The 16,728-nt window shown below is 44.0% G+C and overlaps 1 protein-coding gene across 1 annotated transcript; it reads left to right on the forward strand.

Annotated features, from left to right (window-relative positions):
* Window positions 1-3,710: 3,710 nt before the first annotated feature.
* LOC120737924 lies at window positions 3,711-16,168 on the forward strand. Its single transcript, XM_040038863.1, has 6 exons — window positions 3,711-3,855; window positions 10,958-11,246; window positions 11,961-12,020; window positions 14,423-14,451; window positions 15,656-15,748; window positions 15,854-16,168. The coding sequence occupies exons 1-6, from the start codon at window positions 3,847-3,849 to the stop codon at window positions 16,109-16,111; spliced, it is 738 nt and encodes a 245-aa protein (XP_039894797.1). The 5' UTR covers window positions 3,711-3,846; the 3' UTR covers window positions 16,112-16,168.
* The last annotated feature ends 560 nt before the right edge of the window (window positions 16,169-16,728 follow it).

A 16,728-nucleotide genomic window follows, 5' to 3' on the forward strand; every position in this document is an offset into this window, starting at 1 on the left:
TCCCGCTCCACCACAACCACCCACACATGCAGGGCCTTGGAGTAGGGGTATGTCACCAGGGTGCAGAGGAGGCTACCTCCCCCTCTGTCCCCTTCTGGCTGCCTCTGCCTCAATTTTATCCCACAACTTAGACATTCACATTACTCACACCCTCATTACACATACATATAGGATCTTGGGGGTGGGCACAATACACGGAGTCCAAGTTACCATCAGGGTGTACACCTCACCCCTGGCATCGTTGCCCAACTCTCAATGTTAAATACACGTAGACATTGAGGGCTAGCAGGAGGGGTTATGCGCTTACCTGCTGCTCTCTGGCAGGTAGCTCCATGCCCTCCTGGGTTTTAATTGCACCTTAGAACACACATGCATCAACACTACAATGAGCGGGTGGAGGGAGGTTTGGAGTCTTCTCTCACCCCCGTTCTCTGCGGCCTGCTGGAGCGGGGGTCTAGGAGGAGGAGTTGGCCGTCCGGCTGCGGTCTGGGGCCTCCCTGCTGCTGCGGAGTCAGGGCGGTCTGCCTCTCCCCACCGCAGGGAAAAGGGTAACACCACCTGGGTCTGGGTGCAGTTCCCCCCTCCAGGGGCAAGGGTACCTAGACCCGGTTTGTAGAGTACGCTTGGGGAGTGTGATCGTGTGTACAGCGTCTCTTTATGTCTGTCTCCACGTCGGTTGAGTGTGAAGTGCACATGAGAGCATGAGGGTGGGAATGGATGTTTGTGTCTGTGTGTGCCTGTATGTTTGTGTCTATATGTCAGGTTGGGTACCAGACGCCACCTCTCTGGGGACATCTCGGGCCCTCCAAGGTTTGGAGGCCTATCTCCACTCACCACCACTTCCCCTGCCGGTGGCGGACTCCCTCAGGTGTCGGTGCGTTGGTGGTTCTTTGTATCTGGGGGTGGGCGTCCGGGTACACACCGGCTCACTCCTTGGCGGCCGCTTATTGGGGCTCGCTCGGGCCATTTCGGAGGTGGGGTGCCCCCGGCCTCTCGGCCTGGGGCTCGGTCACTCAGGCACAGCTGGCTGCCGGCGGAGCTCACGGGCGCGTCACTGCAACTCCCCCTGGCTTCTGCTCCGCGGCTGCTGAGTGAGCCCTCATCTGGGACTCTCCTCAGCTCTTACTGGGACAGTGGCGCGGCTGCCCCTCTGTGGGTCTTCCTTGGTCTCTTGTGTTCTGGGGGCCTCTGGATGTCTGGAGTTTTGATCTCCTCCATACCTGCTTCATACCCTGGGGGACGGGGCTATGGCTCCCCACACTCCCTAGCAGATCATTACATGGAGAAACCTTTGGAATGCAAGCATGCTGATCCACACAGGTATGCACACAGGTGTACACATGGGTATTCACAGACGCGGACTACAGCTTTCTTGGCTGCTGCCTCAAAGCACACTGTGCGCTGTCTATCTTGCGTGTTGCACAATATCATTTATTATTTAGTAACTATTGATATCTATGGCTAGCTAGTTTATTGTGATGGTGCTTTTTTTTCCTCTTATTATGTTGCTCTTTGTTGTTTGCTGTCTCCTCTGTTTTTTTTTCTCCATACAGGTGACCCAGGAGTTTTTTTTTTTTTGTTTGTTTGTTTTTTTCTCTCTTCCCCCCCTTCTCACCGTCTCTTCTCCCCTTTGGTTTTCTTTCTTTCTCTCCCTCTCTTTCTTTCATTCTTTCCCCCTGTCCTATCCCACAGTCATGTCTGTCCCATTTGCAACTGAAAATAAAATAAATTCATAATTATAATAAAGGTCAATCAAATGGACCAATATGGCAAGGCCATGATGATCCACTTGGTAAAATAAATCCGCTTGGCATCTTTCTTGGCCTCAAGACAACAATTCTGATGGCTATAGATCCAAACGGGACAAAAAAAAAACAAAACAAAAAAAACAAAAAAAACAAAAGCCCAACACACACTGGTGTTGGAATTGCAGCAGCTCTCCGGATGAAAGGTGAGTGGTTAGCCTGTGAGACACAGAGCTAGCATTAGCATGATCGCGACGGTAAGTCTCTACAAGTTTTTTTCCAATCAGAATAACACTCGTCTTACCGACGTTGCCTCTCTCCTTCATCCAGCCACTCGACTCCGGACTTCCAGCAGGTAAGTAGGCTGGCTTTCCTTCCTCTCAATCCTGAGTTTTTCCTCTCTTTTGTCCGTGGATTTCTCAGTTTGAGTAGCAGATGCCTCCACTCCTCTTGCTGAGATGAGAAAACCCGGGAGCACCATGCACCTTCACCTCACTTCCTGGCTGACAGGGTCAATGCGGCCTGGGTAGGCTCTGATTGGTCGCTGAGCGAGGTGCATTCATTGGTCATAGGAAATACGACGTTTTGTTGATGTGGACAGTTAATATAAAGAGAATAAATATGATTTTTTTTTCATCTGGGCTACATGTGTTTCTTGCAAATGATTTTTTTTGGTTTATTTTCTGGTTTGAGCAGAATATTCATAATCATCATCAGTCCTGGAAGCTCAGGGATTCCTGTGACTACATCACCTGGTGTTGGGAACGTATCCATTGGAATAAAAAGTCAAATCTGCCTCCTGAGAAGCAGCTGAGAGCATGGAGAGGACCAGTCATTATATGAAACTTAAATGTATCAAGGTACTTCATGGCTGACAGTTTATGCAGTTTAAATATTTCAGTACTATGGTACTTTATGTATTTTGGCTAAAAATATTTGGTTCTTTACTTCTTATGATTTTGAAGACTTTAAATTAAATCTTAGCGATATTATCACTAGAATAACACAGATGAAGCTACTCGGGAGCATATAAATCATTAAAATCATATTTTTAATACAAATTCTTACACAGCTGTAATGCATCCATATGAAGGCATCTACTTCAGCCTGAAAATCAAAGCCAGTCTTTCTTTAATGCATTTTTTCTGATTAAATGTTCTGATTTTGTCTGATTGCAACTTGTTGTCAGATTTATTATCGTTGGAAAGTGTACACTTAACCTCCTAAGACCCGAACTCTTTCATGGCATGCACTTTTAATTTCTCTTTGCTTTTTGGATTGACTGGGACCTGATGAATGTAAAAACAAAGAACCAGATTACCAGATTTTCTTTACCTGATTTTTGTTTCTGATAAAAACGAGGTCCACATATGAACCATTCATTTTAAATTTCGATAGAACAGTAGCTGTATAATGTCCTCGTAAGTGGATATCAGGCCCTTGTAGAGGAAGATTTAGTATTTTGGTCTAGACAACCCAAAATGTGATGTCCACATGTGTGGACGCAGGTCCTAGGAGGTTAAACAAGTTTTAAAGGTCTTCTTGTGCAGAAATAAGACGAAGCTCCAGCTGTTCACACTCTGCATGCAGTGTTAGAGCAGAACTCCTCAAACAACTTGTCCGGTTTTTCTCATTTTTGTTCCAGACAGTTTCTCACATCTAGCACATTCAATTTAATTGAAGTGTTTAACGTTTAGCATCTAACAGTATATTTATGATGTACTTGTGTCACACTAACATCACCTGCTGCTTTTCCTCGACCCTCCGTTCCAGACTAACATACGAGGGGTCATAGAGTAATCTCGTATCTGCCTCGTGCTGCTCGTCACTCGGGCAGTCTGGCGCATTGAAGGGTGCAGAACTTTACTTACGGTGGTACCGGCCAGCTGTAATGATCTAGGGAGCTTCTAGCAGAGATGTAGCTTGTTACCAGGAAACTGTTTGAGGCCCTCAGGCCAGTGGCAATATGTTCCCGACTCCACCCTCTCCCTTTGTAAGTGGCATGTTTGACTTTGTTTAAACAAATCTAAACACGACAGCAGCTGAAGTGGATCTCTGTGAGTAACAAAGGAGGAAGAAAATATATAGAGAGGAGAACAGCATGGCAGAGGTGAGTGGAACAGATAAGGAGAAACATCGGAACATCTGAATAACTTCACATTATTCCTTTAACTTTAGTTTCACAGGGCAGCCCAACTCAGGTCACTGTGACAGTGGGATTCTGTCTTTTTTGTGGTGACCAGAGGTGGGAGGTAACAAAGTACAAATACTTTGTTACTGTCTGTACTTGAGTATTTTACTTTTACTACATGTTTAAACAAATATATGTACTTTCTACTCCTCACATTTTAAAACAGGCTTGTTACTTTCGGTTCAACACATTTGAGGGGAGCTATTGTTTCACGTCCCTGCAAACCTTCAAACTGTGCGCCTAAACACAAACGCACGAGAGGCAGTGCTGCTGTTGTATTAATCACCAGGAGATGTGACATACAAAGAGATAAAAGAGGCAAAACTGTGTGCCACGGTCAGGGCTAAAAGTGAGCCGGTGTTTTTATTAAGTGTGCCAATGTAACAGGACTTTTCATGCTTCTGATTTGCCCTCCTTACAACCTGATAGATCCTGTTCACAACTGACCTGGCAGTCATGTTGTCAGTATTTACTTCAGTCCAACTGAAAGCTGTTGGCAGTTATTTTCAGTTGGTGAATTTAAATGTATGGGAAGTAGGGATGGGTATCGAAAACCGGTTCTTGTTGATGCTGGCAGTTCTCGCTGCAGTCTACCGGTAGCGTCTCCTTTCAGGCCAGGATAGACGAATGTCACCGAGCAGTGACTCAGTTTGTGGTCAAAGGCTTGCACCCATTTGCCACAGCAGATGATTTTCAGTAAGTGAATGTGTTTAATTGTAGGCAGGGACATTGCTGGATATTCTAGTGTAATTGCTACAGAATAATATTTATTTTATTGTTTTACAGTTACAATTTTTTTCCCCTGGGGACCCTGTGACACCCCATTGAAGAACCACAGGCTGTGGATCTCTTAAGATCTCACTGTTGGGGTAGTTTTCTCTTTCTCTTCAGGAAATAGGTTGGAGAGTTAAAATCAGTTGATTTTAGAATGATCATTTCTGATTGGATGATTAGAACTGAAACCATTTGCCTGTTTGTTGTTGATTCTCCCACATTTCAATTCATCTAAGCCAATTTAATGTCTCTGTTTTCAGTCTGACAGACACACACACACGTACGCACAGATCCATACAAACAACGAACTAAGGAAGTTTCCCCATTCATTTGAATTGCAAAACGTCTAAAAGAAGGCACAAACCCAGACCAGCTTGCAGCCCTACCACTCAGGCATATTTTATTGCAGAAACATCATTTAAACTTTATACGGGTCACAAGACTTCGGACTTTTATTGACTAAATCTGTGTTTTGATATCTTTTATGTTTCTTTTTCATAAGAGCAGTTTATGTTTAATGAAGAATTCGATTTTTCTGGGAATTTTACCACCACTGAATGATCACATGACCTGCTGTAATACCTGAGGGTGGAGAATATTGATGATCTGATATCGTCGTGTTGGTGTTGTTCCTGGAACAACATAGTAAATGTTGTTCTGGGTTCAACATTGCAAGTGACCAATCACTTTGTTGTGACGTTATTCTTTGGCGCGCCAAGCCATTCGTGCATTTATGAAATTCTAATGTTGCAAGGACAATATCAGTTCTGCTTAGCGTTTATTAAAGGGTCAGGGTCCGTTGATCGGCGGACAGAGGCGGTTTCTCGCAGCTTAAGTACAGTTTTTTGTTTTATGGCGGTTTTTCCCGAAGTCGCAAAAGTATGACATCACAACATTCTGATTGGTCACTTGCAATGTTGATCCTGGAACAACATTTACTATGTTGACCTGGGAACAACACCAACATGACGATATCAGATCGTGTGAAGAATATAAAGAAAAATGTCTCCTGCTTTTTTTCCCACCCAAACCTTTTGCCCTATATGTATAATATAGACATTAAAACGTAGCTATCGTTATCTTCTTTCATCCAGTGTTATTCTCATTGAGATGTGTTTTAAGGTTTTCTCACAAATGCCATCAAAGCACAGCCTCCTTCATCCAAGTCTCTCATAGACAATAATGTTAACTCTAACTAATTTCGGCTGAAAATCAGAGGGGAAGGCTGCTTTATATGGTCAGCATGAACTCTACAAACATGAAAATTCAGTATTTGATACACTAGAGGTTCCTGCCGCTCAAGGTGAAAGAATTTTCTAGATACGATTGATAGTTTTCCCTTGGGAAGCATTTGTTTCAGAGGTTAAATCCTGTTTTCCGCTATGGCCAGGGGCCCGTTGTTCGTACCTCGCTAAGTAGGTTAGCTGGATTTGATTGTTGACGATTTCGCGTGATCTTGGATCGTTCGGTTCCCCGAAGCTCATCCGGGACTTGCTGCCATAGCAACAGAGCCGTAAGCGTAAACCTGCTCGGGAGCAGGCTTACTTTATGTAAACAGGATTAGATCGCGGCCACGCAGGTATGTCCGCTTCATTTATACGAAAGCAACAGTGATATTCCACCACTGTTTCACCATAAATAAATACACTCAACAAAAATATAAACGCAACACCTTTGTTACTGCTCCCATTCCCCATGGGATGGACGTGGAGACCTAAAATTCATTCCAGATACACAATATAACCATCCCTCCCAAACAGTGGTCACAAATCAGTCCAAATGTGTGGTAGTGGGCACATCTGCTATATTGAGATAATCCATCCCACCTCACAGGTGTGCCACATCAGGATGCTGATCTGACATCATGAGTAGTGCACAGGTGTACCTCAGACTGCCCACAACAAAAGGCCACCCTGGAATGTGCAGTTTTTTGCGCTATTGGGGGTCTGGGGACCCAGAACCGGTCAGTATCTGGTGTGACCACCATTTGCCTCATGCAGTGCAACACATCGTCGCATGGAGTCTATCAGATTGTCAATTGTGGCCTGTGGAATATTGGTCCACTCCACTTCAATGGCTGTGCGAGGTTGTTGGATATTCGTGGGAACTGGTACACGCTGTCGTATACGCCGGTCAAGCACATCCCGAACATGCTCAATGGGTGACATGTCCGGTGAGTATGCTGGCCATGCAAGAACTGGGACATTCTCAGCTGCCATCTGCCCTGAACAATGTGAACCATGATTCATCCGTGAAGCGCACACCTCTCCAACGTGCCAGATGCCATCGAATGTGAGCATTTGCCCACACAAGTCTGTTACGGCGACGAGCTGGAGTCAGGTCAAGACCCCGATGAGGACGACGGGCATGCAGTTGAGCGTCCCTGAGACGGTTTCTGACAGTTTGTGCAGAAATTGTTTGGTTGTGCAAACCAATTGTTCCAGCAGCTGTCTGGGTGGCTGGTCTCAGACGATCTTGGAGGTGAACCTGCTGGATGTGGAGGTCCTGGGCTGGTGTGGTTACACGAGGTCTGCGGTTGTGAGGCCGGTTGGATGTGCTGCCATATTCTCTGAAACGCCTGTGGAGACGGCTTATGGTTGAGAAATGAACATTCAATGCACGGGCGACAGATCTGGTTGACATTCCTGCTGTCAGCATGCCAATTGCACGCTCCCTCATTGCTTGTGGCATCTGTGGCATTTTGCTGTGAGACAAAACTGCACATTCCAGGGTGGCCTTTTGTTGTGGGCAGTCTGAGGTACACCTGTGCACTACTCATGATGTCAGATCAGCATCCTGATGTGGCACACCTGTGAGGTGGGATGGATTATCTCAATATAGCAGATGTGCCCACTACCACACATTTGGACTGATTTGTGACCACTGTTTGGGAGGGATGGTTATATTGTGTATCTGGAATGAATTTTAGGTCTCTACGTCCATCCCATGGGGAATGGGAGCAGTAACAAAGGTGTTGCGTTTATATTTTTGTTGAGTGTAACATCAATGTAACTAAAGATAATGCAGTACTTGATCCTTTTATTGATGTCACACAGATACATACAGGTCATTTCCTAAAAAAAGGGAAATGTACTATTAACATTCTATTACATGTATGTGATTATTACAGATGTAATTCATATTTCAGAGTAGTAATTGCAAATTACTTTGTGTAATCAAGATGAGAGACCACGGCTATAAAAGCGAAGGTGGATTTGGGAAGCCTGTCGCAGCCATGTCCTGTCCGTATACGCGAGCCACCCATTGTGGAAGGTGCAAGATTGATAAGGAGAGTCCTCAGAATCCAGCGTATATTGTGGGATAGACAGGATCCTTTAGCTCAGCGCGACAGTGTGCTCATAGAGAGATATCGATTTTCCCGTGTGGGTATTATTTACTTAACCAACTTGTTGACGAGGGGGTGCAGGACCACCACCTGTCTTTTGTTGCTCTGCCCTTTTCTTGGTTGCTGTTATGAACAAACAAACAGAGTATTCCAGGGTCTCTTTCCAAGAGACGAAAAGCAATATAAGTGATAAATATTACCATTCTGTAGAATATTCTTATATTTCACTTTTACTTGTTCCCATGTTCTAGTGGGTCCTGTTGTGGCTCTAATGTGTAAGGGGATATAATATAACATAATGTAATATAATATTGGATAATATAGTGTGATATGATAAATCTACCCTACCGCCTACTGGTGTTGGCCAGAGGGGCCGATGGCGCGATATGGCAGCCTGGCTTCTCTCAGTCTGCCCCAGGGCAGCTGTGGCTACAACCGTAGCTGCCTCCACCAGTGTGTGAATGAGACAGTGAATGAATAGTGGCATTGTAAAGCGCTTTGGGTGCCTTGAAAAGCGCTATATCAATCCACTCCATTATTATTGTTATTATTAAATTACTTACGAGTTTAATTTGTCAGCAACTTTCTGCCAGCCCTCTCTCCTTGCTTTTGCAGCCTTTGCAGTGTTCCCTTGCGTTCTGATTAAACTCTGAAACTCCTGAAATCCCTCACTCAAGGGTTCTTGCTCTGCTGCCGAAAAATACCGAGCCAAGCGCGCTCCTTCGGCATTTTCGCCGACCAATCAGAGGGTTGCCGATCAATGTTTCTACTATCGATGCGTAGCCCCTTTTACGACACCCAGTGATCTCACATTACTTCATCCAGCTGTACTAATCGTCAACAGCAGGTGTGTTCGGAGAACCGGATTAGCGAGCTCACGGTTAGCGTGATGATTTGGTCTTGGATGTGTCATTTGATCTTGGATGTAGTAAGCGACGTACGAAGAACGGGCCCCAGAACTTTGTGCCATCCGAAACTGAATTTGAATAAGTTAAATTTGAATTTGAATTGCTCAGATTGAATCTGAATTGTAACTTGAGTAAATGCTTTTTAAAACTGAATTTGAATTAGCCTAATTTGAAATTCAATTTATTGGTTTAAAAATGATCATCACTAAATTGAAACTGAATTTTACATTATGAAATTGAATTAATTTGAAATTGTATTCCATCCTTCTTTACATTTAATTATGCTTTCAGTTTCACTTCTCACCATTCAATTTCAGTTCTTAAATTCAGTGTTTTGGGTCAAACATTCGGTAGTGATGGGATTTCCGGCTCGTTTTAGAGAACCGGCTCTTTTGGCCCGGCTCACTAAAAAGAGCCGGGTTTTTTTGTTGCTTTAATTAATTAATTAAAGCAACAAAATTAATAAATTTTGTTTATTTTGCAGCAAGCAAAATACAAGCAAGGCACAAGGCTTGTAAACAAATGTAAACAAATGATAACCTAACAGTAACTGTTATGCTTCTTGTAGTTGTTAGCTAAAAAGGCTAATTTAGCTTAGTTTGCCCTGGGTTCAGCTTTGACAAATATGATCAACTGTTTTTAGTAGATTTCCAAAGTTGTCATCTTGGACCCTCTCAGAGCCCCACATGCTTGCAGAGACCCCTACAGTAGGGAAACATGCAAAAGAATGTCCAGACCATTGTATTTTAGCTTGATTTATGTCTTACACAGCATCCCAACACTTTAGCTAACTTAATAACTCTAGCTAAAGTGAATAGTTAGTCTAATTCACCAGTGCAGCATTACTGGATCACCCCTGTTTGAAATGATATGATATATGACTCTCAATGTGTTTAAACAGACTGTTTTACAGCTGATCAAAAGTTTAGGACCACACCTCCCAAAAACCCAGTAAACCCCCAGAAATCAAAGTTCAAAACAGGAACTCAGTAATGAGCAGCTCCACCGTTATTGTAGATCACTTCAAAAATTTGTTGTGGCATGCTTGATGCAAACGTTTCCATGAGACGAGTGGGAACATTTCTCCAAGGGATGAAGACGTCCACACGAAGGACATCTACTGTCTGGAACTGTGTTTTCCATTTTTGTAAATTTCCCTTGCCTTCCATCCCCAAAGGTTCTCAGTTTGATTTAGATCAGGAGAACATGCAGGATGGTCCAAAAGAGTGATGTTATGCTCCTGAAAGAAGTCCCTTGTCCTGCAGCATTGTGTACTGTAGGGTTGTCCTGATTAAAAACAGTGACTACCTGACAGGAAATGACAATGACTCCACATTTTTGCAGATTTGGCCTTTTAAAGACATGTGATCCTAAACTTTTTATCAGCTGTAATCCAACCTGTTTCAGTTTAAATGTTGTTGTCAATTAACTGCATGCTCAAAAAATGTTTTGTTTCACTCCCATTTCTTCTTGTTGTTAAGATCCAACCACGAAAAATATGCATTTTTCAATTGGTCTTAAACTTTTGATCAGGACTGTATCTGTATTTCTACTGTCAAATTCTTTCATATTTCATAAAGACATGACTTTCAGACAGTGTTAATCTGCTTTTTTTGGCCTGCTACTTACACTGCACACTATGCTGAGAAAGGTTACCAACATGTTCTTAAGCCATCTGAGAAATATCGTCTCTCCGGCATGTTCTGGGTTTGTCCCAGGACCTCCTCCTGGTATGACATGACTCACCTAGGATTCATCTTAGTCATTACTCGAATCAACCTCAACTGAAACTCTGCCTATGACTGCAACCCAGTCCACAATGCACCAAACGACCCCTCCTGCAAGTGGTGGGCCTGCTGCATTGCCAGTGCACAGAGGAGAGATCGATCTATCTATCTATCTATCTATAATGTCAAATCTTGATATAAATACCCAGTTATCATATCTGTCAGATAAAGGTGGTAGAGTAAGAGAGGCACTATTTCTCTTTCAGATGTGGCCAATTTCAATGAATGAGTGGAAAACAGCTCTGACAGCCATTCTGAAGCAGCTAGACAACCCACAGTACGACAAAATGTTGGAAATAGTGCAAATCCCCAAACAGAGGAAGACTGCTAAGTTCAGAGAACAGCTGCCCCAAAAAATCATTGAGCACCACGGACTGAAAAAATCTATTTGCAAAATCAGAGATGCAATGGATCAGATTCCACGGAGGGATCATGCAGTCCAGAACCTGCTGCTCCCCTTCGTTGAACAACTGAAGAATGGACCAAAAACTGAGGGTGAGTTCACATAGTTAAGTATTCTTTATGCCAGGCTTCTAGAAACAGGTTTTGAGCTTGGAAATTAACTTTGACTTACAATGTTATCGCTTGAACTAACCATTGAAGCCTGATATTTTATTCAGTGCTTTTTTTTAACTCAGCGGAGACATGATTAGATGGTGGGGGTCAGGTGTGTGAGTCAGCCTCTCCTGACACCACACCCTGAACCCACTGCTCCACCCCTCACCTGCAGCTGAGCCACAAACCACACCCACCACAAAAAAAGCAAAAACCTAAATTACAAATGTGAGTGTGAGAGGTGTGTCCTACCTCTAGTACCATGTTAGCTGGGATAGGCTCCAGTTCCTCTGCGATGCTGATAAGGATAAACTGAAGATGACAGATTGATGGATGGCATATAATTTTATGCTAAACTTGATAGGTTTATATAATCCATAGGCTCCCCTTTGGATTATATGACAACAGTCAAGTCATTTAGGGATGTCACTGTAATAATTTGTTGCGTGTCACACATTTCTCAACAGGAAATCCAAACCAAAGCAAACTTTATGTATTTAAATACATTTTATATAACTTGGGTATCTTGACAAAAGTCAAATTAAAGATGCAGAGCAAACAGTCTAAATCTTGAATTATTATTCAGTGAAAACCATCTGTTAGCATATACAACCCTTAAAATCTGTGTTCAACTTTTTAAAATGTCAATTTCAGGGAAGAAGAGGAAACACAGTGAAAGGGATTCAAAATCAGCAGACAAGAAGCTTGAATTCGGTACGTAACAACACGTAAAGGGGTCACAGTGGGTCTGCTGTGGTCTGAAACTTCCACCTTTCAATGTGCTTTGGAGCGTTCATGAGATAAACATTCTACCATCACCTATCCCAAAGTGGGGTGCGCAGAGCCATTGCAGGGGGTGGGGGGGTGGGGGGTGGGGGGCGCGGTATGAAAAGGGGAAAAAGAAAAACAACGCTTGGACACTGCTAGCATCATGGACAGGTTTTTGACGGGGCTCCCACACAAACGCAGAGCAGGAGATGAAGCATCACTGAATATGTTTCCAAACCAACTTCATTCTAAGCCAAAGACTAGAAAACATGGTGAAGCAAATCTGTCCTTTGGCTTCACCTGCACAGGTGCAGAGGTAGGTCTCCCTGCAGGATTGGTTTTCCCTGCGTCGGTAGCAGCGCTGGGCTCTTCAAATCACGGACAAACAGGATCCCACATTCTTGATTTTTAGTTCACAAACACTTGTTGTAATGACTCACTACTCCTGACATGTTGGAGATGTTTGCTCTTTATACAGTAAAGTTACAGAAGGATACAAATAACATCAGGCTGATCCTGCCACGGTTTGTTCCCTCGGTTCAAATCACGGACAAACAGGATCCCACAGCTGTTTATGTTTTTAAACCCATTTTGCACAGAGAGGCATTTTTTGAAAACAGCAATGTTGAATATTATTACACAGGAAAAAACAACTACACGTAAAATAATCACACCATGACGCCTCTGCCTTTGTAAATGGAGGGACAGTAACTGCGTGTAAAACCTGCAGACAGTCAGATTAACAGTAACAGTATTTTGTCTCTGTCATTGTAGAAATTCATCTCATGTAAACAATAACGTGGCGCACAGCGTGTTACTAACGTGTTATTTTGTAAAACAAAGGGGGGCCTAGCAAAAAAAAGTTCGGGAACCACTGACGACCTCTGGTCTTGACGAGCTCTGGGCCATGGCCAGTGAACTCCTCCACAGGCTCTTGACGAGCTAATTACATTAAAGCGTTTAACACAATAGTGCCCTGCAGACTGTTCACAAAGCTGAGGGATCTGGGACTTAACAGCCATCTGTGTGCATGGGTGTTGGACTTCCTCACTGGCAGAACTCAGGTGGTGAGGGTGGGCAGGTGCTTCTCCAACAGCATCACCATCAACACAGGAGCACCTCAGGGATGTGTCCTCTCGCCACTGCTCTACTCCCTCTACACTTCAGACTGTGTGGCCACCCATGGCTCCAACACCATTGTGAAGTTTGCTGACGACACAGTGGTGTTGGGTGCCATCTCCAACAACGATGAGGCGGCCTACATGGATGAAGTGAAGAATCTGGCATCGTGGTGCCAGGACAACCACCTCCAGCTGAACGTCAGCAAGACCAAGGAGCTGGTGGTGGACTTCAGAAGGGGTCAGCACAGAGACTACAAGCCCATCATCATCAATGGAGCTCCAGTGGAGAGGGTGCAGTCCTTCAAGTATCTTGGTGTCCACATCTCCTCAGACCTGACATGGGCTGCCCACATTCAGGTCCAGACCAAAAAGGCTAGGCAGCGCCTGTATCACCTACGACAACTGAGGAAGTTCAGGGTCTCTCCAAAGGTCCTCAGGATTTTCTATACAGGCGCTGTGGAGAGCATCCTCACACAGAACATGACATCGTGGTTTGGGAACAGCTGTGTGAAGGACCAAAAAGCTCTCCAGAGAGTGATCCGTACAGCAGAACGCTGCTGCAGGATTGCTCTCCCCCCGCTTCAGGACACCTACACCAGGAGATGCCGGACTAGAGCAGCGCAGATACTGAAGGACCCGTCCCATCCTGGCAACAAACTGTTCCAACTTCTGCAATCTGGTAGAAGGTTCCGCATCTTCCGGGCAAGGACAGAGAGACTCAAGAGGAGCTTCTATCCCCAAGCCATCCGTGCCCTAAACACACACACCCGCCCTCTCACATCATCTATAATTGACTGAGACAGGACTCTTCCAGACACTAAACCAAGGCACAATGTACATTTCAATTCCTTTAATTTTAAATATGTTTATATTGTCTATCCTGTAAAATAGTCAGATGTATATTCATATTAATGTACAGAATTCACCTGCTTGCTGCTACTACTGCACATTCACCCAGTGTGTGTGTGTGTGTGTGTGTGTGTGTGTGTGTGTGTGTGTGTGTGTGTGTGTGTGTGTGTGTGTATATATATATATATATGTTTTTTCCTCTACACCCCCCCCAATTTTTTTGCACATGTCGAGGAGCGTGTCAGGCTACATTTCACTGTGTGTTATACTTGTATAACTATACATGTGACAAATAAAGAACCTTGAAAACAACAGAAACTCATTTGTCTTTTAGAAGTTTCACCTCAAACCAAAGTAACACAGTTTCTTCTTTTAAAGGTCAGCGGAAAAGCTTCCAGCGTGACAAGGTAAGAGGCAAATCATCATCCAGATAGACCATTCTGTTAGAGCAAAGATGTGGAACATTCTTGAATGGCCAAGTCAATCAGCTGGTCTTAACCCAACTGAGAATTTCACTTGAAGACTAAACTTCAGACAGAAAGGCCCACAAACAAACAGCAACTGAGAGCTGCTGCAGTAACACTGGCAGAGCATGAACAAAGAGGAAACCCAGGATACGGTGATGAGTTCAAGACTTCAGGCTGTCATCAGGTTTTCCACCAAGTATGAGAAACGAACATTTTATTGTCAGTCATTTAATTTGTCCAAATACTTTTGAGTCCCTGAAATTAAGAGATTGTGTTAAAAATATTGTTGGACCTGACTGTGATAACCATCTATTATTCAGGTTATATTTTCTTTTCACTGCCCGTTTTATTATCCTGCACATGATCTTGTGTTTTCATTTGTTTGGATGTTCCTGCTCAACCAGTGAATACACTCTCGTATAAACCTTAAAGAGGTCAGCTTTAGAGCCCTCCTCATTCCAATATTCTTACCTGGGAGGACCTTTTTAAAATTGCAGGAATACATTTTCATGCTTTAATATTTAAACAAACTAGTCCGAGTGCCAGTTTAGCTCAGTGTGAGCATGTGAGTGTTTACCACAGGTTGAATGCAGCCATCTGGGTTGGATTCAAACCTGCAGCCCTTTGCCGTCGGCTCCTTGCAGTCATATCTGGTAAAAGGCAAAAACTGCCCCAAAAGATAAACCAGATTTGTTTGATATGATACAGGATGTCCTCATAATCACTGTGTAAGGCTTTAACTTGAACGCCGATTTTGATCAGTTTGTGTTATAAAGTGTGAATGATGCCAGTCTGATGACGACGGCGTCATGTTTTCAGATTAATCGAGCACAGTAAGGTGAATGTGGCTGGACGACAGATTTAACGTTCAAACCATGAACAGCTCAAAAGTCAGACTGGGTCCAAACCAGAACCCTGACCCCTGCCTCTGTAAACCGCAGCAGCTGCTGAGATCTGACTGCTGCTGGTTTAACTGCTGACTGTTTGATATTAAATTAATTCACAAAGTGCTCGATTGGTTTTCCACTCAAACGTCATTCTGGTTTAAATGTCTGACAGACACCAGAAACCCAAATGTTCCGTTTATTCAAACTGCCATGATCTGCCAGCTCATCTTTAAGCTTTGTGATGGTGGTTTGTTCAGGTTGCGCTTGTTGAACCACTGGAGCCCAAAAGGAAGAAGACCGGTTCCAGCGATCCAGCCCCAGAAGCAACTCCAGCTGCTGAAACTTCAAAGGTAGCGGCTGAAAGTCACTGTATGGAACTGAACCAGCCTCAACAACACTGACTAAAACACTGGCTGTGATAAATATTAAACATACAGCTTCTTATCTTTGCGCAGGTTCAGAGCGGACAGATCCACAGCGAGAGAATTGAAATCAAATCTGTCTCAGCCATCACTAAAAACTACGCTCGGGTTAAGGTGGAGGTGAAGAAGGAGCAGGAGTTCTACGTGTCAACTCAAAAACTGGCAGAGATCCTCGGCTATGACATGAAGGACGGGGTTGAAGGCAGAATCAGTCGTGCCATGCCAATCTCAGCCGAGGCTAAAATGCAAAACAATCGCATTATAGATATTCAAAAAGTTCAAAAGTTTTAAAAATAACTTGTTTGTACATGCTTCCTGTGTGAAACAATAAAGCTGGTTTAATCTGAAGTTTGAAGAATAACCCCACAAACCAGAGGTGCCATCACATGACCAACCACAGACCGTAATCCCAGCAGACATGATTCAGACAGAACCAGCTGCAGTCCAACTCCAAAATCATGGTATGGTTGGAGGCGGCCCCAGCTTCATTAGTGCTCAGACGAGCACCTTTATGGCGTCTATGTAAATTATACGTCATTGTCAGGAACTTCAGCAGTTCAGCACATGATGGTCCTCTGGCTTTAAAAAGAAATACGAGCCTGTGGAGGCAGCTTAGCTTAGCAGCATTATCGAGGTGAGGGTAAATCCTTACTTCCTGGGACTGTGGGGAGTCTTTGTGGTTTTGGGGGTTGTGGAAAGTCCATGATTGGTTAGAGGTACAACTTCCAGAAATACCGCGCAGTTTACTAATGAGGCTAGAGTTCTGGGCCTGTCACGCCCCGTCACTTTACTCAACACAGTGAAATGTTAGTCTTCTAAAGTCCTGGTAGCTCCACACATGACATTCACCACCGCAGGTCCTCAAAACTGTGGTTTGAACCAGTGACCTCGACGCTCCTCAAACTTTG

The sequence above is a fragment of the Simochromis diagramma genome, unplaced genomic scaffold (genome assembly GCF_900408965.1).
Source record: "Simochromis diagramma unplaced genomic scaffold, fSimDia1.1 OVJJ01000323.1, whole genome shotgun sequence".
In the NCBI taxonomy this organism is placed as follows: domain Eukaryota; kingdom Metazoa; phylum Chordata; class Actinopteri; order Cichliformes; family Cichlidae; genus Simochromis; species Simochromis diagramma.

Coding starts and splice junctions, on each gene's coding strand:
- LOC120737924 (XM_040038863.1), top strand. Junction 14,452..15,655: donor AAAGCTTCCAGCGTGACAAG/GTAAGAGGCAAA, acceptor TGGTTTGTTCAG/GTTGCGCTTGTTGAACCACT. Junction 15,749..15,853: donor CAGCTGCTGAAACTTCAAAG/GTAGCGGCTGAA, acceptor ATCTTTGCGCAG/GTTCAGAGCGGACAGATCCA.